Below are 20,101 nucleotides of genomic sequence, written 5' to 3' on the forward strand. Positions count from 1 at the left end.
ATTGGCACAATTATAGGTAAGTCAGCACTACAAAATACTAGTGCTGAAGAGTGATCTGTGTCCAGGGTACCAAGGCGAAAAGATAATTAAGCCTGGCAATTCGATCGAGACTTACGAGCAGCAAGGTTCGCAAAGCCGGTTACAACCCATTCCACACCTTACACATCGGGCAGCACGATTACTTGACATTTCTTATGCCATTCAAGCTACTGCGTAAACACCAAGGCAAACAACCACTTAATGGTCTCTGCCTGCGTGGGGTTCGTACTTGCCAATACAACGCCATCAACGATGAATAACCGAGCCATGGCCATTTCAAGTCTAGACAGCGACGGAAATGATCCCCACTACTAGTGGGGTATCATCGTTCCACTACCTCGTGTAGGACCAAGCAACATCTTGGATGGCCACGACCCTGGTTTTTTCTCGAGCCAAGCGGGAATTTTTTCTGCGGAACATCTTGCAAACCATTATCTACAGAGTACCCCGGTGCAAATCGATGGCCGGCGTAGTGCTACAGCAACCTTGCACGGCTTTGTCATGACTCATCGTCATAAATGAACAAAGAGAGGTCGGAGGAGGGATCGTCTCGTTCACCGCAGAGGTAAGAAATGAGTTTGTGAGTGTACAGGGTCGCGGTTGGTATGGCAAGAAAACACAGAATTTTAATGGTTTCGCATGATCTGCTGTCCTAACCCCAACACCTTCCATACTTGTACGTATGTAGATAAGGTACATACAGATTTGAAGGAGACAATATAGTGTGTGTGTAAGGCATCTGGCTGTAACGAGCCAAGCCGATGTACGGACCTAGACTACTCCGTACTACAGAGTAATCCGTACTCTTACATACCTGCCCACATCTCGTCGGGCCCGATCGGCCCAATCGGCTGCACACGCTTGAGATTATTAATCGTACTCCGTATACTTGGCGTGTATACGGATCCTCCATGTCCATACACAGGTATAAACATACATACATACATGCATGCATAGTTACTTATCGTACTTTGCGCGCTACGTACGGATATTTATAGATAGGGCGGTCTCCTACTCTGTACTAGTCTTTAACACGCGACGGGCCAGGCCACTGCCCAAGGAGGCTGCATGGCTCGGGCCCACAATCAAAACGGTGCCAAGAATTTATGTCGTGTACTGTACCGCAGTATGCATATTAGTTAGTGTACTCTGTTACATAGGTCCAGAATTCCGGTTTACAGGTTAATGGCTGATCCAGAGAGCCCCGTGATTGATCAGCTTTCCGAAGCGCTGCATTCACAGCTTGATCCGAAGATTTCAGGGGCACAAAGCAATGGGTTACTTGTACTCCGTAATCCGCATTCAAAATTCTTTTTAATGAAACACGGGGTTCGTGGACCGTAATGCCAAACGCGCTGTGCTCATCACGGCCCCACTTTCTTGATATCGTTAGATTGGTGTGCGGATGAAAATGGGGTGGTGGATATGGACGAATTACACTACTTGTAGGTAAGGTTGTACGGAGACTTCGCAACGGACGTTGTTATAACTATGCACCCAGTACCTTGGGCCATGCCTTTGGACATCATGAGCCCACAAGGCTGGCTTCCTCAAGGCCGCGTACCCTAAGACTAAATGCAACCTCAAGAAGGGACTTGGATGTTCGCAAATCACATCACATCAAGAACGAATATCCCAGGCCGAGGAGGCGAGGAAGTGTGGGACCGTATGATTAGTGTACCGCTCGGTGAAGCCGCGATCCAAGTACCGAGGTTCCACTTAGCCCTCCCGAGCCGGCTTTGATGACTGCCGAGCTCCGAATCCCGTTTGAGTCCCCGAGAATGTCTGATGGGAAAAGGGGTCGGGGAATCAGACTGCTGCTTCCAAGACATTGGTGCCGGCCAAGACTGGACCTTTTCCCGCCCTGGCAATGCATACTACACCGTAGTAACCCGTAGAAGTTGGGACGTATATGGACCAACCGCGGCGGTTTTGACGGTGGTGACTATGGGCCCGAGTGCCGGTCTTTGGGGGGCGGGTCCGGAAAGGTGGGACGATCAACTACCCACTATAGGATACCGTCGTTATAAATGGTGAAAACATCTTGATGCGGCCAGCTACCTCCTTCTCAACGCCCGCACAGCACACCGTCGCCTTCGCCCTTAGCGGATTGGGAACGAGATGGCAGACAAGACAACGGAGACAGTACCGATACCGGGGCCCCCGGGACTCCCCCTCGTAGGCAATGCTCTTGCCTTCGACTCGGAGCTGCCTCTTCGAACGTTCCAAGAGTTCGCTGAAGAATACGGCAAGCCTGCCATTTCTCACCTGCCTACGGGAAGACGATGCTAACCAATGGTTGACTCAGGAGAGATATACCGCCTGAACCTTCCCACCGGGACCACTCTGGTTGTGGTAAGTGCTCTCCATGTCCATCCATTCATATCATCCTTGGGGTCTTTTCGCTCAAACGATCGCGTAATTAGAGCTCCCAGGCGCTCATCCATGAGCTCTGTGATGACAAGAGATTCAAAAAGCCCATCGCGGCTGCCCTCGCCGAGGTTCGAAACGGCGTTAACGATGGCCTCTTCACCGCTCGGGAAGAAGAGCCCAACTGGGGCATCGCTCACCGGATCCTGATGCCTGCGTTTGGACCGGCCTCGATCCAGGGCATGTTCACCGAGATGCACGAGATTGCGTCGCAGCTGGCGCTCAAGTGGGCGCGCCACGGCCCGGACACGCCCATCTTTGTAACAGATGACTTCACACGCCTGACACTCGACACTCTCGCCCTCTGCACCATGAATTTCCGCTTCAACTCGTACTACCACGACGAGCTGCATCCATTCATCAACGCTATGGGCAACTTCCTCACAGAGTCGGGTGCAAGGGCCATGCGGCCGGCCATCACCTCCATCTTCCACCAGGCGGCGAACCGAAAGTACTGGGAGGACATCGAGGTTCTGCGGAAGACGGCCCAGGGAGTCCTGGATACGCGGAGGAAGCACCCCACCAACCGGAAGGACCTCCTATCCGCCATGTTGGACGGCGTAGACGCAAAAACCGGCCAGAAACTGAGCGACTCGTCCATCATCGACAACCTCATCACCTTCCTCATTGCCGGCCATGAGACGACCTCGGGCTTGCTGAGCTTCGCCTTCTACCTCCTGATCAAGCACCAGGATGCGTACCGCAAGGCGCAAGAAGAGGTGGACAGAGTCATAGGCAAGGGTGCGATCAAGGTCGAGCACATGAAGAAGGTAATGCCATCTCCCCAATAGAAACGGGAAACATGAATAGTATATTATCACAGGAAAAAAGAACGGAAGGGAAGCAAGAAGAGGGAAGAGAAGAGAAAAATGCGCCGCTGACCAACCTATACTGTGCAGCTTCCTTACATTGCCGCCGTCCTCCGCGAGACGCTGCGCCTCTGTCCCACGATCCCAATGATTAATCGAGCGGCCAAGCAGGACGAGGTTATCGGGGGCAAGTACGCCGTCGCGAAGGATCAGAGGCTCGCTCTTCTCCTGGCTCAGTCTCACCGGGACCCCGCTGTCTATGGAGAGACTGCGAAACAGTTCATCCCGGAGCGGATGCTGGACGAGAACTTTGAGCGCCTGAACAGGGAGTATCCAGACTGCTGGAAGCCGTTCGGAACCGGAATGCGGGCATGCATCGGCCGCCCGTTTGCCTGGCAGGAGGCGGTCCTCGTCATGGCCATGCTGTTGCAGAATTTTGATTTTGTCCTCCACGACCCCAACTACGAGCTGCATTACAAGCAGACCCTCACAACCAAGCCCAAGGACTTCTACATGCGAGCCATTCTTCGGGACGGCCTGACGGCAACCGAGCTGGAGCACCGGCTCGCCGGGGACGCGATCTCGGTCGCGCGGTCGCGCGGCGGCGGCGGTCCCTCCAAGCCGACCGCACAGAAGACCTCTCCCGCCGAGGCCAAGCCCATGAGCATCTTTTACGGCTCCAACACAGGCACGTGCGAGAGCCTGGCCCAGCGCCTCGCGACCGACGCGGCGTCCCACGGGTACGCAGCCGCCGCCGTCGAGCCCCTGGACACGGCAACGGAGAAGCTGCCGACCGACCGGCCCGTGGTGATCATCACGGCCTCCTTTGAAGGTCAGCCGCCGGACAACGCGGCCAAGTTCTGTGGCTGGCTCAAGAACCTCGAGGGCGACGAGCTACAGAACGTCTCTTATGCCGTCTTCGGCTGCGGGCACCACGACTGGTCCCAGACCTTCCACCGCATTCCCAAGCTCGTTCACCAGACGATGAAGGCTCGCGGCGCCTCGCCCATCTGCGACGAGGGGTTGACGGACGTGGCCGAGGGGAGCATGTTTACCGACTTTGAGCAGTGGGAAGACAACGTGTTCTGGCCGGCCATCAGGGCGCGGTACGGAGCCGCCGGGGCGGTGGCCGAGACGACCGAGGACGCGCCGGGCTCCGACGGCCTCGACATCCACTTCTCCAGCCCCCGGTCGTCCACCCTCCGCCAGGACGTCAGGGAGGCGACGGTCGTCGGGGAGGCCCTACTCACCGCTCCCGACGCCCCGCCAAAGAAGCATATCGAGCTCCAGCTTCCCGACGGCGCGACGTACAAGGTCGGGGACTATCTCGCCGTGCTCCCCGTCAACTCCAAGGAGAGCATCAGCCGCGTCATGCGGCAATTCCAGCTTTCCTGGGACTCGCACGTCACCATCGCCTCCGACCGCTGGACCGCCCTGCCAACGGGCACGCCAGTTCCGGTGTACGATGTGCTCGGGTCCTATGTCGAGCTGTCACAGCCGGCGACGAAGAGGGTACGTTTATTTTTTTCGTATTTTTTTCCCTTTTTTGTTTGCTTTGATTTTTTTCTGTTTTTTTTTTTTTTTTTTTTTCAGGGTTGTTGACAAGACTTAACAAAAAGGGGATCTTGCGGCTCGCCGATGCCGCTGAAGACGAAGTCACTAAGGCGGAGCTCCAGAAGCTTGCGGGTGACTTGTACACCAGCGAGATCAGCCTCAAGCGCGCCTCCGTCCTCGACCTCCTGGACCGCTTTCCTTCCATCTCGCTTCCGTTCGGCACTTTCCTCTCCTTGCTCCCGCCCATCCGCCCGAGGCAGTACTCGATATCCTCCTCGCCGCTCAACGACCCCTCGCGGGCAACGCTCACGTACTCGCTGCTCGACTCCCCGTCGCTGGCCAACCCGTCCCGACGGTTCGTGGGCGTGGCGACCTCGTATCTCTCCTCCCTCGTCAGGGGCGACAAGCTCCTGGTCTCGGTACGGCCCACCCACACGGCGTTCCGGCTGCCGGATGAAGACAAGATGGGCGAGACGGCCATCATCTGCGTCGGTGCCGGGTCCGGGCTCGCGCCGTTCCGGGGCTTCATCCAAGAGCGCGCCGCGCTCCTCGCCAAGGGGACGCAGCTCGCCGCCGCGCTGCTCTTCTACGGCTGCCGCAGCCCGGAGAAGGACGATCTCTACCGCGACGAGTTCGACAAGTGGCAGGAGTCGGGCGCGGTCGACGTCCGGCGGGCGTTCAGCCGCGTCGACTCGGACGACACGGAGGCGCGCGGCTGCAGGCACGTGCAGGACAGGCTGTGGCACGACCGGGAGGAGGTGAAGGCGTTGTGGGACCGCGGCGCCAGGGTGTACGTCTGCGGCTCGCGGCACGTCGGAGAAGCGGTCAAGACGGCCATGGGCAGAATCGTGCTTGGTGAGGATGCCGCCGAGGACGCGATCTCGAAGTGGTATGAGACCGTTCGGAACGACCGGTATGCCATAGATGTCTTTGACTAAGGTTAAGGTAGTGGGGTGGAAGAGGGGCTTTTAGTTAGGTATATTTCTCATATTTGTATTGCACGCGGTATATAGAGCTCTTTTCCTGATCGGCATCAGCATATGATAAACATCAATTCTAGCCAAGAATCTGCCGATTCGACTACTTATATCATGACCTCCGGCCACTACAATGGTCTGCCATCTCCACGTTAATCAAGCCCTGCTCTTAATGAGATCCGCGGCCTACATTATTACTTGTTAGCACTGCAAAAACGAACCCGCGCGGGTTGGGGGGGGGGGGGCAATAGAGATGGGTTGTTCAGCGAAAGGTCAGGCTTACCTTCTCAGCAATAGCATACACGGTCTGCTGCGTGTATGAGCCCGGCAAGTCGGGCATGACGCTGGCGTCGACGACACTCAAGCCTTTGACCCCGTACACCAGAAGGTTCTCGTCCACGACACCACCGAGGTGCCGAGGCAACATGGCGGCCGTGCCGATGGGATGGAAGGAGGACGGGATCATGACGCTGCGAAGCCAGGCCTCGATGTCGGCGGGCGCCGTGACGTTGGCACCGGGTGACAGCTCGACCGGGTCGAGGGTCTTCAACCTCGTCTCCAAGAAGTACCTGCGGGTGAAGGGAGTGAATTCGAGCAGCACTTCCAGGTCGGTAGGGTTGCTCAGTGCCCTGTAGTCGACCTCGGGCGGCGAGAAGAAGGGGTCGGATCGGTTGATGTGAACGGTGCCACGGCTGGTTGGGTGCAGGTAGACGACAGAACCCTCTTCGTAGCCGCCCCGCAGGAAGAAGTTGTACGTTGCCGATTGCTTGCTCCTCATGGACCTCGCTAGTGCTTTCTGCTGCGCCCTGTACCCCTCGATGACGGTCTTATCGGTGCCGGCGGGGAGGTAGGCGGCCGGGTCTTGGGATTCGTACCGCCTAGCGATGTCCTTCCACGAATTTGGGGCAATGATCTGGAGGGGGAGCCAGCTTCCGCAATAGCCAGCTGCGATGGTGAGAGGTCCGGTTCGGTCCTTTTCAAACTGGGTCTGAGCCTCGGCGATGAAGGTCTGGTTCAGAATCATGTCGTAGAAGTCCGGGTGGAAGGGGAACTTGGTAACTGTGATTGCAAGATATGATTAGCATACAATCCCCTTTGCCTGTCATATTAAGTAATTATTATTTCCATGCACGTTCCCAAGCGTAGCTAGGTCAATCGGACTGACAATTGAAGGTGGGAGCAACCACAAACGGCTGGTCTTGGAAATTGCTGCCGACACCGGGAGCGTCGACGACAAGCGGCACGCCTGCTTCCTTCAGGACCTGCGCCGGCCCTACTCCGCTCGCCTGTAGGATTTGGGGCGTGTGAATGGCGCCGGCGGCCAAGATGATCTCCTTCTTGGCCTTCACGGACCTGGCAGTGCTCTGATCCGTCGCATTCGCCGGCACGAAGACGACGCTGGTCGCTCGATTACCATCAAACGCGACCTTCAATACGCGTTGCCCGGTCAGGGTGTGGTAATTGGGACGTGCCGCCTCAATGTTGTCCCAATGCGCGGGCCGAGCGAAGGAGCGGAGGACTGTCGCTGGGTCAACGGACGCTGGGTGCCAATACGCCCCGGTCTCGCCAGAAGCAGAGTCGGGCGGATATTCGACCCCGGGGATGTCACCAAATGCAGCCATCTCCAATTCTAGATGAAGGGGTTAGCGCGCACACCGAATGCAGTGGAAGGGCAATCCTCGAAACATACTGAGCACCGGCCAGAAAGTGGTTGGGAAAGATGCGTGCACGTCAGACGTGTTGCCCCAGTAGCTCGGGTCGTATTTGATGTCGAACTGACTGACCAGCTCTGGCCTGGGCGGATGGAAATTCCATGCCTATTAAGAGGAGAAGTCCTTGTAAGAATACTATCATTTCCGGGCTAAAAGGTCATGAACTGGTCGGCCACATTACCTTCTTGAAATACGGCAGGAGACCTTTCCAACTCCAGTCAGAGTCTGGCCCAAAGTATGATCCCCAGCGGTCATAGTCTTCTCTTTGCCCACGGAGGACTTGCAGCCCGTTGACGCCGGAGCTGCCGCCGAGGATCAACCCGCCGATGACGGCAATGCTGCGATTGTCCAGCCCAGCTTGGGGAACGGAGTTGATGTTGAAGGTCAGACTTGGATCGAAAAGGCCTCTGCCTCCCCCGGAAATGGTGGTCACCGAGCTAGAGTTCTCTAATTAATGTCTCGACATTAGCACAACAAGGAACCTGGGAGTCGACAGATCGGAATAGGCATCCTTACGGAAAATGCCTCTTTCCAAAACAAGAACAGAATCTGTGACGGGTTAGCATGTACACAAATTTTCTTTTCCCCACAGGGCTCTCATCACCATGCCGGTGACGGTCGGGCGGGTGACGTTGGGAGGGGAGAGCGGGAGACTACTTGCGCTTTCTATTCTCCGTGAGTCTGTCGGCGACAGTCAATCCGGATGTGCCGCCCCCGATGATGATGTAGTCATACTCCGGAAGAAGGCCATCGGCTCCGTCAAGAATCGTGGAGCGGGCAATGGATCGGGCGGTAGGGTGGGCGGCTGCAATGCCGAATAATATTAATGGGGAGAGTGCAACAGCGGCGAGGGAGACTCGAACCAGCTCCATTGTGGTCCTCGAAAAGTTCGAGAGTGCTTGGTTTCTGAGAAGCTGGGCGGGCAAGTCAAGCGGAGGAACACTGCTCCGTGATCGAGCTTGGTCAAGGCCCGGTGATGTATTAAATAATTGGTACACGAGGCAGGCCAGCTCTTTCCCCTCCCGATCCCCGTTCCTCTTGGAGACTGTTGTCTGTAGCCAAGACCGCGTGAGGCAATATTTTCTAACGTGTTATGGAAGGTTTCGCGTGCAGCGTGCCATTCCCGCCGGGGTGAACAGGATTAATACGGGCTCGGATCCCGGATCGCGGTGCAGGGGAATCACACGTCCCGGGGCATGTTGGCATTTCCCAGCCGCCCAGCTATGATGCATCCCGCTCGGCCCAAATCCTACGCATCTCACGGTCACCACCCAGCGGTTTCAACAAGGTGGGCCAATTTACATGAAAATATGTTGTGCAAATGCCCACAGGCACAGCAGAGGGCGACTCTGATCAAGAAAAAGGGGTCGCCAGTTGGAAGCAAGCAAGTTCTTCGATAAAGAGCAAACGGATTGTTGACCGAAGCTGCAACCCGCTGAAGCAGGAGGGGATCTCGAGCTTGGTCGAATGGAAAAGCGAGCCACAGCCCGGGTACCTCTGCATGAGACCAACTGGATGACCAGGGGGGCGCTGCAGTCGGTGGCGCGCCAACTTTTCTGGAATGAGCTGTAATTAATTATTGTGTATGGAACCGTTTATGGACTGCTCGATACTCTTAATTTTTGGGAGGACAGGACTATCCGGTCATTCGAGATATCAGTCCAATCATATAATTAATAAAAGAGAAAGGTGGAGGATAGAGACACCTGGAGACACATGTCCTACGTAGTACGGAGTACATCCTTTACAAACCACAGTCGCGGAGGTGACCGAAGTAGACGGGAGGCTTCGAGTATGGGGTGATTTTGAGATTCCCTTTGCGGCCTCTCAACAGTTCGATGCAACCTTCGCTCTCGCACTGCGCAGTGTGACGCACCCAGAGCTCACTCGTGCTCCGTATTTACTCTACTAATTATACCATAATTAGACGTCAATGTCGATACTCTGTGCCCATGGATTGGTCAGTTTAAAGCTGACGAGCATAGAGACCTGGGTGGTGAGAAGCTACCGGATCAGCGGAGCGATGTTGATGGCGACGGTCGGCGTACGGGTTTTGAGATGCCGGCCAGGTAGAAAAGAAAAGAGAAAGATCGAGCTCTCTCTGTTGAGTTTTCTCCTCGTACACAGAAGCGAATTTGTATTACAACGAACGCTATTAGAACCTCTTCAGTCACTTAAATCTCGTACCGGTCACTCTCGTGTTGCACGGGCTTGTACACAAAGTAGTCAAAGGTCGCCTCGGCAGCAGTGCCGTTGATGTCGGAAGCGGCCATGCCGACGAAGGCGCCCGTGAAGCTGCCGTGCTTCTGGTGGCCGCCGCACTCGTCAGAAACGATGCTAGCGTCGAATACGGGCCCAATCTTTTTTAGCTCTTCGCCCTCGAGGGCGTAGTAGAACTGCAGCTCCTTGCCCCTGATCTTGAGCGCGAGCCGGATCTTGCCCTCGTTGGGGATCTGGACGGGCTCCGGATAAGGGGACCGCAGGGCGCCGAGGGGCCAGGAGGCCTCGGAGGCCATGATGAGCAGCTCCCGCTGGCCGTCCGAGTGGGCCGTGACGGTCAGGTAGAAGAAGTTGTAGCGGCAGTAGTAGGCCGTCAGGCCGGCGAACTGGCGCTCGTCGGCAGGCTTGAAGTCGATGACGGTCTCGGCGTCGTACGAGAAGTGCGTCTGGCGCCGGGCGACCAGGGCCTGCTCGAACCAGGACCCGACGGACTCGCGGCCGATGAGCGTCAACTTCCCGTTGTCCGTCCTGAAGATGCGGTCCGTCTCGGGCGTGCGCAGCCACTGGAAGTCCTTGTGCAGGCCCGACTCGAACGTGTACCTCTTCTCGGCCCAGTAGTCGTCGTCGTTGCGGGCGGCCGGGAGGTCCACGAACAGGCTCGGCACAGGGCCGTTCTTGACGTAGAGCCAGTCGTCGTCGCCCCAGTAGGCCTCCTGGATGGCCGTCTCGCGCCCCAGGACACAGCGGCGGAACTGGGTGATGGGCCGGCCGGTCAGGTGAACGACGTAGGTACGCCCGTCGGGGGTGTCAACGATGTCGCCGTGCCCAGCTCGCTGCAGGGCTGCGTGCGGGTGGTCCTTAGACGTCACGATGTACTTCTGCGGGTGATCTTCGTACGGGCCCCAGATGTTCCGAGACCGGGCGAGGGTGCAGGCATGCTCATAGCCAGTCCCGCCCTCTGCCGTCAGGAGATAGTACCACCCGTTGCGCTTGTACAAGTGCGGGCCCTCGACGAGGCCCAGGTCGGTGCCTTGGTAGATGTTCTTGCGCGGCCCGACCAGCTTCCCGGACTTGGGGTCGAACTCTTGCAGCGCGATGCCGGCAAAGGTTCGCGGCCGGCTGCGGTGGTCCCACATCATGTTGACGAACCACTTCCGGCCGTCGTCGTCATGGAAGAGCGAGGGGTCGAACCCGGACGAGTTGATATAGAAGGGGTCCGACCAGGGACCCTCGATGGCGGGCGCGCTGACGATGTAGTTGTGCGCGTCCTTGAACGAGCCGTCCTTGCGTTTGACGTCCGTGTATACCAGCCAGAACCTGTCGCCGTCATGCGTCAGGCAGGGAGCCCAGATGCCGCAGCTGTCCGGATCTCCTCGCATATCCAGTTGGCTCTTGCGGTTTAGGGGACGGGTGACAAGCTCCCAGTTTGCGAGGTCCTTGGAGTGGTGAATCTGAACACCCGGGTACCACTCAAAGGTTGAAGTGGCGATGTAGTAGTCATCCCCGACCCGGAGGATGGAAGGGTCGGGGTTGAAGCCGGGGAGGATGGGGTTTCGAACCTGCGGCATGGTGGCTGAACGGGACCTATGGACGGGGACCTGGCGAGCTTTGCTGGCTCGGGGCTGGGATCACGAAGCAAGTTCCGAGGACGGCAAGGAGGGCTTATAACTACGAAACTCAAAAAAGTGTTTCCAACTCCTCTTAATCACATCCGGTCCAATCGATCCTCAAGAGGTGAGGGGATGGCACTGATCAGTGCATCCCCTTCTTTTTCCCCATCCCAAGGGCGCCCCTCCAACTCCACTCCCTCCATTTAGCCGGCATGCGCCGGAGTCGAGAAAGCTCCAGTGTCCGGGCGGGGAAAGCGGAACAGCCAAGGATTCGACGCACCCCCAGTGATCCCCACGCCCATCCCTCGCGGGGGCTGTGTACGGATCCGTAATTAATCCCACTCTCCAAGTGTAATTATATACCTTGGTGACTTCCCTTCCATCCGTCGATATACGGACAAGAACCCAACGGCCTCGCGATCGTCAAATTCGCAAACAAACACCAGCCGCCAATTGGTTCTGGCTTTATTCATGCGCCGCGGACATGCGCCATGTCTTTGGTGAGAGCGAGTGCACAGCGCTGTCAACACAAGATCAGGACGCTGCCAAACACTTAGCAACTTCCGACGCATTTGTGCCCTTATGATGAACGCCACCAAGAGAATGACGATGCCCCAGCTGCGTGGATCAAACCCGAACGGTTTAGATCGAACGAGCCCAAGGTGATGGCCGTAAGGGGTGCCGATAGTGATGGGGAAACTTATGGTGGCACATGAGGAGCAGGAGTATTCGACGTCAAAAAAAGCAGCGTGAACACACATTTCCGAACGCATTGCTGAACGACAGTTTCCGTGTCGTTGGTACGGAGCCCTTCTAGGTCCTGGACTCGCTCCTTGAGAGTTGAGAAGAAGCATGCCAAGGCGGCAACATCATCCGGGTCCCAGCTAAAAACCACACGGATGTCTTCCTGGGTTAGAATAGATCACTAACTATGACCGAGGGCCATCTATTCTGTTAAGAACTGAGAAACCCACCATGCCAGCGCGCGGGTTCTCGTAGACGTGGGATGTAATTGAGCACGACTAAATCTGATAATGTATTCACGCCGGCCCCATTTCCCATTTGCCAACGGTGAGCACATTCCAGACTGCCCCCGTCTTGCTCTCTTTGATGCCAGCTTGGAGGATGACGCGGAGGATCTTGATCGACGCCCAGCGTCCCCTCCCTTCTTCTTGTGCCAGCCCTCTTAGCGCGGCGCCGAACAAACGCATTGTACCTGGGTACGTAGTTATGAACTCTACTGGCGGCTCCGTAGTCCCACGCCGAGGCCAGTCTAGATCTTTGCTTTATGAATCGTCCCACTTTCCTACTTCTGTCCCCAAGAGACAACAGATGAGATGAGGCGCCCATCGAATGAACGGTGGGAATGAGAGGGCCAGGTCCTTTATCCGACATATCCAAGAGCCAACCGGCAAATAAATAATACATATCTTGACTTCTCTTTCCCCTCTCCTTGAAAGAGATCGCCGGATAAACTGGGATGCGACACTGCAGGATGGACGAAGGGCCAAGCTGACTTCAAGTTGCTTCGACCGGACGACGATTTGAGGTTTCTCAAGCTAATGAAATGGCAGCCGCAACCACAGCGGCGAATACTGCAACGACTTTCTGCGGGAGAGGCAAATGCAGGGATGACGAGCTGGTGGGCAATATGCCTGTCGGCTGGCGGCCGAGGTACCAAGCGCCAATGTCGGTAAGGCGGCCGTTGTCGCTCAGCATGGCGCCGTTGGGGCCAATGTTGGACACCTTGCTGCGGAAGGCTCCAAAATACGAGTAGCGCTCGACAAAGTCGAGGCGGTCAAAGTACTCGGTCGACATGTTGTAGAACGACTGGGTGGCTTCCAGGTCTCGGTCGTTCAGGTTGAACTCAGTGATCCACATGGTCTTGTTGGGGAATCTGTGCATGCAGTCCATGAATCAAAGATCTCTCGGGAACCTCCGGGGGAAAAGGTCACTCGTGGACGGGAAACTCACGCGGCCGAATACTCCCCCATATGGCTCGCCAGGCCTTCAAAGTTGCCGTACCAGTGGATCGTTACAAAGTCAAATGTGCAGTTCCGCTGCTTGTCTTTGGAGCTGATCAGCTCGGAGCACTCGACAAGGAAATTCTGCAGCCAAGGAAGGCCACTAGACCCCCCGGTGCATGCCGGGAGCCCGACGCGCACGCCCATCTCCTGGAGCGGGATCATGTTGTTGACCCAGAGCTGGGCGGCTGTGGAGGGCTCAATCTGGCTCCCTCCGTATTCAAAAGAGCCGTCGGGCTCGTTGAAGGAGAGCACGTTCGTAACGTTGATGCCCTTGCTCTTGATCAGACTCTTCACGGTCGATAGGAATGAAGTGTCGTCGAGACTGTCCGGAGCACCCCACATCATGGGCACAAACTCGAATTCGGATTGTGGCACATCTTGGTACATGGACTCGGGATTGGGCCCGTAGTTGTAGTACCACGTCAAGGTGGTCGGCTCCTCGATCCAGATCTTGTCATCGGCCGGGGCTGTCACGTTCGGGGTGAAGACGAGACCACGCTTTGAAGAGGCAGCTGCCACTGGTAAGATGAGCATCGACGCAGCCGACGCAGTCGCCAACGCAGCGCTCATAGCCCTTGGGCACAGCAGCATCGCGAGGCAGATGAGAGAATGGCCTGCGAAGGTGTCTAATTAATTACAGACAAAAGCGAGGGACAAACTGATCAGAGCCGAAAGGGGAGCATGTTTAATTTCATGGGCGGAAAACAAAGCTCGCAGAATTCAGTTCAGCTGACAACTTCGTCAAGATGCGCTGTCAGCTCGAGACTCGATACGAGCGAGCGGGTCCCGGGTGTGCCCTTCCAATTGCCAATTGCGAGTTATTGGCAATCGATAGATCGCGCGTCGCGCGCCGAGCCAAGCAGGTCTCGAGAGATCCATCACTATCCAGTACTTAGGCCATCTTTAGTGCGCATTTGCAGATTCGAAACTTGGCCAGGCTTGACCACTGATTCGTTATCCGTTTGTTCCCTATTTGAAAAGAATAATAATTAATTAAGGGCCGCCCTGTTCAGGCTTCGAGATCGGCCCACTTGTGGCGGACCTGCTTCCGAGACTTTTTGTCAGTATTTTTGGTACCTGCCGGGCCGGACCTGACACTAAATAAATAGAGTATGTATTGCAGTAACTAGGGGACACTCAAGGCCTGCTGGGTCCGGTCTGGTGGATACCTCCAGCTGGTCACAACTGCACCAACGAAAGACGTACTCGATTATAAATTCGCACGCTACCTAATCTAGACGGGAGTATGTACGTGGGTATTAATCCGCTACGAGTAAACTGAAGCGATAGCGCGGCCTCAATCGAGCAAGGCTCCCAGATGTTGCACCTAATTAAATAATTAGTTCACACACAATGCGAGCGAAGGAAACAGCTTCGCTCCGAGATGGGCAACCCTCTAGGTCCCAACATATCCCGGTGTCTAGAATTACATCACCGGCCCTTGAGACATCACGCTTGTCCCCGTCTGCGATACCTTTTCCTTGCGTATCGCCTATACATGGGGGTCCATCAGCCACAAGGGCATGGATGTGGTTGCGACTCGTTGGCCCTCGGTGATGCACCTTCCTTGGCTAACGTAGCTATAACTAAACCTTTAGCCCATTCGTAGCGTGAAGCGAAGCCCTCGGCCTGCGATGGTGCCTCGGCGTTTGAGGAGACTAAAATAGGCGAAGCGTACCACCATAGTAACAGTGTTTTACCGTCTCCTCGTGCGAAGTATGTATTAGACTGTACATACCTACCTACGTGCTCCCTCTCCTGTGCGCTTAGATCTAGTCCTCCTTCAACCTTGTGTCTTCACGGCCTATCCACCACAAGGCAGTCATTTCTAACGGAGGGAACTCGACGTTTGAACTATGTTTGTATTTTGCATTAATTACTTTAGCTACCTGATGCATTCGCTCAAAGATCTTACGTGCAGAAATGGTTAGTTATCACGTCAGTTACTTTTCATCACCTTGCGCAGTGAGCAGGGCGTTCGGCTAAAAGTACCACGACATTTCAGCCTCCAGCAGATAATTATTAGGTATAGCGGTAAATGTACGAATTACATGCAAATGGTCATGGGGGTTTCAACTGCAGTGGACGGTTACCGAACCCCTCGGGATGACCCGATAACAACTTCTCCATGGCGCGCGACATCGCACGGGCACTGCGAAACCATACACGGCACCTCCAAAACAAGGATGCATGCATGTATGTATACACACTACATATTAGGTAACCGGCGATAGACAATCAGGTCTTTTGCGGCCATGAAGGTTGCAGGAAGCATTGTTTCTGTGTCGTTGACACCAGAGCATGTTTGAGCGCTCACCAGGGTTTGGGTCTGGAGCGCCGTGCAACTGCCGACTGTGGAGCCGGCTTGTGGCGTGGTTGTTCCGCGGCTGGGGAACGAACAGTCTCCCCCGCAAACACGACCGGCGCACAACCGCTCGGGTCAGTTTACCCCAGCTCCCTTGGCTCACTCACTCAGCAAAACCCGAGGGATGCCTCGGCAAACCGGACCCCACACGCTGCAATGGCCGAGACCACTGTGTCTCGTCGCCATCCCAAGGCCGACGTCGCCGCAACCATTTTAACGGAACGGATCCCGACCGAGACCTGCGCCGTCCGCGACGAGTGTTCCTCTACTCGACACACTTCTTTCTAACCAGATACCGAATCCAGTTCGAAACAATGGCCGTCGAGCGCATCGGCTCCATCCTCAAGCACCTCTCTCCGGGTAGCTCGCTCTCCCAGATGTATGTTTCTCCCCCCCCCTTCCCCCGGGCATTTTCGGTCTGTCGCCGAGCTCGTCCTGGGCGTCCGGTTGGCTGATAATTTCCCGGTGACACAGTACCTCGAAGAATGCCGACGATGTGGTTATCACACTCGCTATCCGGACACCATTGACGAAGGCGAGGAAGGGAGGGTTCAAGGATACCAGCCTCGAGTACATGACCTACGCCCTGCTCAAAGAAGTCAAGGAACGGAGCAAGCTCGACCCGAGCCTCGTGGAGGATATCTGCCTTGGGAACGTATGTACTCCGGATCTGCGCGGCTCAGCCCCAGCGAGCCCGCCGAGGCTTGGTGCTGACCTTTTGTCTTGTTTTGCTGGACAAAATAGGTCTCGGACGGCAAGGCCGCATACAAGCTGCGCGCTGCCGCGCTGGCCGCCGGCTTCCCCAACACGACGAGCTGCTCCAGCCTGAACCGCTTCTGCTCCTCTGGCCTCAAGGCCGTGGCCGATATCGCCCATGCCATCAGCAGCGGATCCATCGAGATCGGCATTGCCGTTGGCGCCGAGCAGATGACGGTTGGCGGAGATGCGCTCGAGAAGCCGTTTGACGAGAAGGTCACCTGCCACTCGCAAGAGGCGGTCGACAGCATGCAGCCCATGGGCTGGACCAGCGAGAACGTCAGCCGCGACTTCAACATCACGCGCGAGGAGATGGACAAGTACGCGGCCGAGAGCTTCCAGCGCGCAGAGAGGGCGCAGAAGGCGGGCCTGTTCGACGACGAGATCGTGCCGATCACCACGACGGTCAAAGACGCCGATGGGAACTGGAAGGAGGTCACTCTCACCAAGGATGACGGCATCAGGCCCGGCACCACCGTCGAGGCTCTCTCCAAGATCCGCTCCGCCTTCCCGCAGTGGGGGCCGACCACCACCGGTGGGAATGCCAGCCAGGTGACTGATGGAGGTTAGCTCAATCCCAAACCAATCCGGATCTGTGCTCCGTCATAGCGTATCCCCCGTATATATCCGGAGAACCTAGCCTGCTAAACAAAACAAAACAAAAACCACAGCTGCCGCCATCCTCTTGATGAAGCGGTCCACGGCCATCAAGCTGGGCCAGCCCATCCTGGCCAAGTACGTCGGCTCGACCGTGGCCGGCCTGGCCCCCCGCATCATGGGCATCGGCCCGACTGTCGCCATCCCCAAGCTGCTCGCCCAGTACAACATCTCGCTGGCCGACGTCGACGTCATCGAGATCAACGAGGCCTTTGCCAGCATGGCCGTCTACTGCCGCGACAAGCTCGGGCTGGACTGGGCCAAGATGAACCCGCGCGGCGGTGCTATTGCCCTGGGTCACCCGCTCGGCGCCACCGGCGCCAGGCAGATCGTTACTGGCCTCAGCGAGTGCAGGAGGACCGGCAAGAAGATTCTGCTCACGAGCATGTGTATCGGTACGGGAATGGGCATGGCTGGCTTGTTTGTGAACGAGCAATGAGCGGCCCTTTTTTTGGGTATGACTATAGTTGTGTAAATCGTTTTGCGATAGCGTTCGAGTTTCTCCGTTAATGTAGCAGGCTCATTGCTTCGGCTAGCGTCCTGCAATAGACCATGTCATTCGCCGTAACTGGGAGGTTTGTGTGAAGCGCAACATCAACCCCCTTAAATGATTATATGGCTTGGACAACAAATCATACCATGAGGTGGATGAGTGATGGAGTAGGCGGCGTTTCTGTTCAAGGATGATCGTTGGAGCAAATCGTCGGTCCTGCATCATCTCCTCCGAACCTCCCTAGAACGCCAAACCCAGTCACTTTGTCCATAACTCAACAAGGCGGCCGGACAGTTTGGCCCACTCTTTCATTCCATTTCGCGCACGGTAATCCGCTTCTGTGGGGGGAAGAAAAAAGTAGCAGTTCGGAAGGGTAGATCAAGCATTTGCAACGAAGATCCAATTGTGACCGTGTACTATTTACATGATCCTTCCCACCATCCAAGATAATTTGCTAGATGAAGGGGCGAGTAGAATGTCTTGGGGCGCATAACTACACCGGGGTCAGTCAAATAAGTGCCCTTCTTCAAACCAAACGCCAGGGTGGGGGGGGGTTGCCCCATCCGACTTGAGACCGACACCCAGCCGGCCCCTCAGTGATCCATTTCATGCTCAATGTTGCATGCTGGCAGCTAGGAGTTTGTCGAACGATGCCGGTGTCTGAGGATTATTAGTCTCGACGCGAGCGAAGAAAATCGTAGGGTTTAGGCAAAAATCGAATCTTACCTCGTCCTTGACAACTCCTTGGTTGGTCAAATACTTCAAGACACCCTTGATTACCTCAACCTGTTCGTCCGTGCTCAACTCCATGATGGCAAGCTCCAATACATGGGTGACCGAGGACCGCTTAAAGGCGATGAAAGTATGGTAATAGATGAAAGCGAACAGGCCCATGATGAACTGGCAATCCATGCGGTCGGTCATGCCTCCGTGTCCAGGAATCGAGTCGCCAAAGTCCTTGATCTTAAAGGTCCGCTTCAATCCGGACGCAAAGAAGCCGCCGAATGGCGCGATAAGGGACGCAAAGCTAGCCCAGAAGAAGGTGTGAATCTGCATTGGCGACATGGTGATGCTGATCGTGTAATTGGGCGGAAGAAAAAACAGCTGCGGGGTGGAGTATGTGCGCGGCAAAAAGACCGGGTTGGGATCGCAATTCAGACCGGTGAAAATGTTGGCACCGAGGTTCGTCGCCGGGCAAATGAAATACTTGGAGCGGAGCAGGAGATTGGTGAGGATGATGCCGAAGAGGACCGTCATAATCCACGCGCCGACGAAACCCTCGACGGTCTTTTTGGGGGACAGCTTGATGAGCTGTGTCCGGCCGAAGGTGATGCCGCAGATGTAGGCAAAGATGTCATTGGTAATGACGAGGGCCGCCGGAAGGAAGAACCAGATCATGCCCTCCAGCACGTTGTTCATGATGAAGTGGGCCTGGACGACGATGAGGAACAGGGCCATGTGAGTCCAGGCGAACTGGGAGAACTGGAACTTGAGATGCCCAGTCTTGAGCGAGCCGACGAAGAACACGAAACCTGACAAACAAGGGGTGGTCAGAGCTGTCAGCTGGCGGACACAGGGGGGCAGGGTGCATACCGAACACGTAGAGAATGAAGCTGATGAAGCGGTGATGCGTAGCCAGAGGTAACAAGACTTTGTCCACCAGTACAATGTGCTTGAGGTAATACACGACGCTCTCGCCGTACAAGAAGTACATTGTGGTCGCAAGCCAGTACCAGTTCAAGCTCTTGGTCGATTGTAGATCCCGAGCGCGGCTCGGCACATTGGCGATGGCGATGACTTCCTTGAAGGAGACAATCTGGACTGCCGTGATAATGACGAGAACGTAGACATGGCCCATGAAGAGGGCGGCAAAGAAGCCCCCTATCATGACGAAAGTCCAGAAAGTTCGTGTAATGAAGTTGGCCTTCTTCTTCTCGTACTCGGACTGCTGTTGCTCCTCAGCGGTGGGGGATTTCTGCGGTTAACGAGGTCAGTCAGTGTGAGGCGCGACGACCAAAGGAGGCAGCACAGATAGACCAACCTCTTGAATGTCACCTAGGGTCCCCGACGACTTCGCTTTGCTCGGCGAGCCTTCTTCGCTGACATCGCTGAAGCTGGAACGGCGTCCGTCGGAATGGCCGTTGGAATGCTTGGTATTGTGGGGAAACTTGACCCCCCGGCGAGATCTACCCGTCATTGCGAATGGAGGAACTGTCTGTGATGAGGTAGTACTCGATCGGTCGTGGCAAGCGCGTGTACGTGGGATTATCCAGCGACTGATGAGGGCGGAAAACGAGAGTATGTTGGCTCTACCCGGGCTGGACTTGGGTTCGGCTCGGTCGGGGAAGAGAGTGGCCTGCAGGAGTGCGGAGAACCGGACCGCGCGCTGCCTGGAGGTTGCCGATGTATTAATCGAGCAACGCAAGCGGTTTACGCTTCGCTGGCCACGGCC

The 20,101-nt window shown here is 56.1% G+C and overlaps 6 protein-coding genes across 6 annotated transcripts; 2 read left to right on the top strand and 4 right to left on the bottom strand.

The window, feature by feature from the left end:
* Positions 1-2,160: 2,160 nt before the first annotated feature.
* On the top strand, positions 2,161-5,798 carry P884DRAFT_288322 (cytochrome P450; the record flags this gene model as incomplete). Its single annotated transcript, XM_069443939.1, has 5 exons — positions 2,161-2,287; positions 2,348-2,394; positions 2,466-3,239; positions 3,369-4,790; positions 4,898-5,798. 5 exons carry the CDS (start codon positions 2,161-2,163, stop codon positions 5,768-5,770), a joined length of 3,243 nt encoding a protein of 1,080 aa, XP_069293242.1. The 3' UTR covers positions 5,771-5,798.
* Positions 5,799-5,808: 10 nt separating this feature from the next.
* P884DRAFT_333074 (GMC oxidoreductase-like protein) lies at positions 5,809-8,449 on the bottom strand. The gene is made up of 7 exons (XM_069445831.1): positions 8,183-8,449; positions 8,038-8,070; positions 7,703-7,968; positions 7,500-7,626; positions 6,975-7,439; positions 6,093-6,868; positions 5,809-5,995 (listed from the first exon to the last, which is right to left on the bottom strand). The coding sequence occupies exons 1-7, from the start codon at positions 8,391-8,393 to the stop codon at positions 5,966-5,968; spliced, it is 1,908 nt and encodes a 635-aa protein (XP_069293243.1). The 5' UTR covers positions 8,394-8,449; the 3' UTR covers positions 5,809-5,965.
* Positions 8,450-9,320: 871 nt separating this feature from the next.
* Positions 9,321-11,471, bottom strand: P884DRAFT_333075 (glycoside hydrolase family 43 protein). Its single transcript, XM_069445832.1, has 2 exons — positions 9,530-11,471; positions 9,321-9,465 (listed from the first exon to the last, which is right to left on the bottom strand). The coding sequence occupies exon 1, from the start codon at positions 11,307-11,309 to the stop codon at positions 9,696-9,698; it is 1,614 nt and encodes a 537-aa protein (XP_069293244.1). The 5' UTR covers positions 11,310-11,471; the 3' UTR covers positions 9,321-9,465; positions 9,530-9,695.
* A 1,434-nt stretch (positions 11,472-12,905) lies between these two features.
* P884DRAFT_281336 (glycoside hydrolase, catalytic core) lies at positions 12,906-13,969 on the bottom strand (the record flags this gene model as incomplete). Its single annotated transcript, XM_069443536.1, has 2 exons — positions 12,906-13,248; positions 13,326-13,969. 2 exons carry the CDS (start codon positions 13,967-13,969, stop codon positions 12,906-12,908), a joined length of 987 nt encoding a protein of 328 aa, XP_069293245.1.
* A 1,856-nt stretch (positions 13,970-15,825) lies between these two features.
* On the top strand, positions 15,826-17,598 carry P884DRAFT_252674 (3-ketoacyl-CoA thiolase; the record flags this gene model as incomplete). Its single annotated transcript, XM_069440740.1, has 4 exons — positions 15,826-16,122; positions 16,218-16,398; positions 16,488-17,064; positions 17,171-17,598. The coding sequence occupies exons 1-4, from the start codon at positions 16,058-16,060 to the stop codon at positions 17,593-17,595; spliced, it is 1,248 nt and encodes a 415-aa protein (XP_069293246.1). The 5' UTR covers positions 15,826-16,057.
* A 663-nt stretch (positions 17,599-18,261) lies between these two features.
* Positions 18,262-19,846, bottom strand: P884DRAFT_213104 (cytidylyltransferase family-domain-containing protein; the record flags this gene model as incomplete). The annotated part of the gene is made up of 4 exons (XM_069439192.1): positions 18,262-18,309; positions 18,376-19,181; positions 19,243-19,624; positions 19,691-19,846. The coding sequence occupies 4 exons, from the start codon at positions 19,844-19,846 to the stop codon at positions 18,262-18,264; spliced, it is 1,392 nt and encodes a 463-aa protein (XP_069293247.1).
* Between the last annotated feature and the right edge of the window lie 255 nt (positions 19,847-20,101).

This window comes from Thermothelomyces heterothallicus (assembly GCF_042370625.1).
Source record: "Thermothelomyces heterothallicus CBS 202.75 unplaced genomic scaffold P884_scaffold_47, whole genome shotgun sequence".
NCBI lineage: Eukaryota > Fungi > Ascomycota > Sordariomycetes > Sordariales > Chaetomiaceae > Thermothelomyces > Thermothelomyces heterothallicus.

What these genes read in the sequence shown, in the direction of transcription:
- P884DRAFT_333075 (XM_069445832.1), bottom strand. Translation starts at nt 11,309, where the DNA reads ATGCCGCAGGTTCGAAACCCCATCCTCCCCGGCTTCAACCCCGACCCT.
- P884DRAFT_333074 (XM_069445831.1), bottom strand. Translation starts at nt 8,393, where the DNA reads ATGGAGCTGGTTCGAGTCTCCCTCGCCGCTGTTGCACTCTCCCCATTA. An exon ending in ACTCACGGAGAATAGAAAGC is followed by an intron (nt 8,071 to 8,182) that starts GCAAGTAGTCTC and finishes AACCCGTCACAG; the next exon opens with ATTCTGTTCTTGTTTTGGAA. An exon ending in TCCTGCCGTATTTCAAGAAG is followed by an intron (nt 7,627 to 7,702) that starts GTAATGTGGCCG and finishes TCCTCTTAATAG; the next exon opens with GCATGGAATTTCCATCCGCC.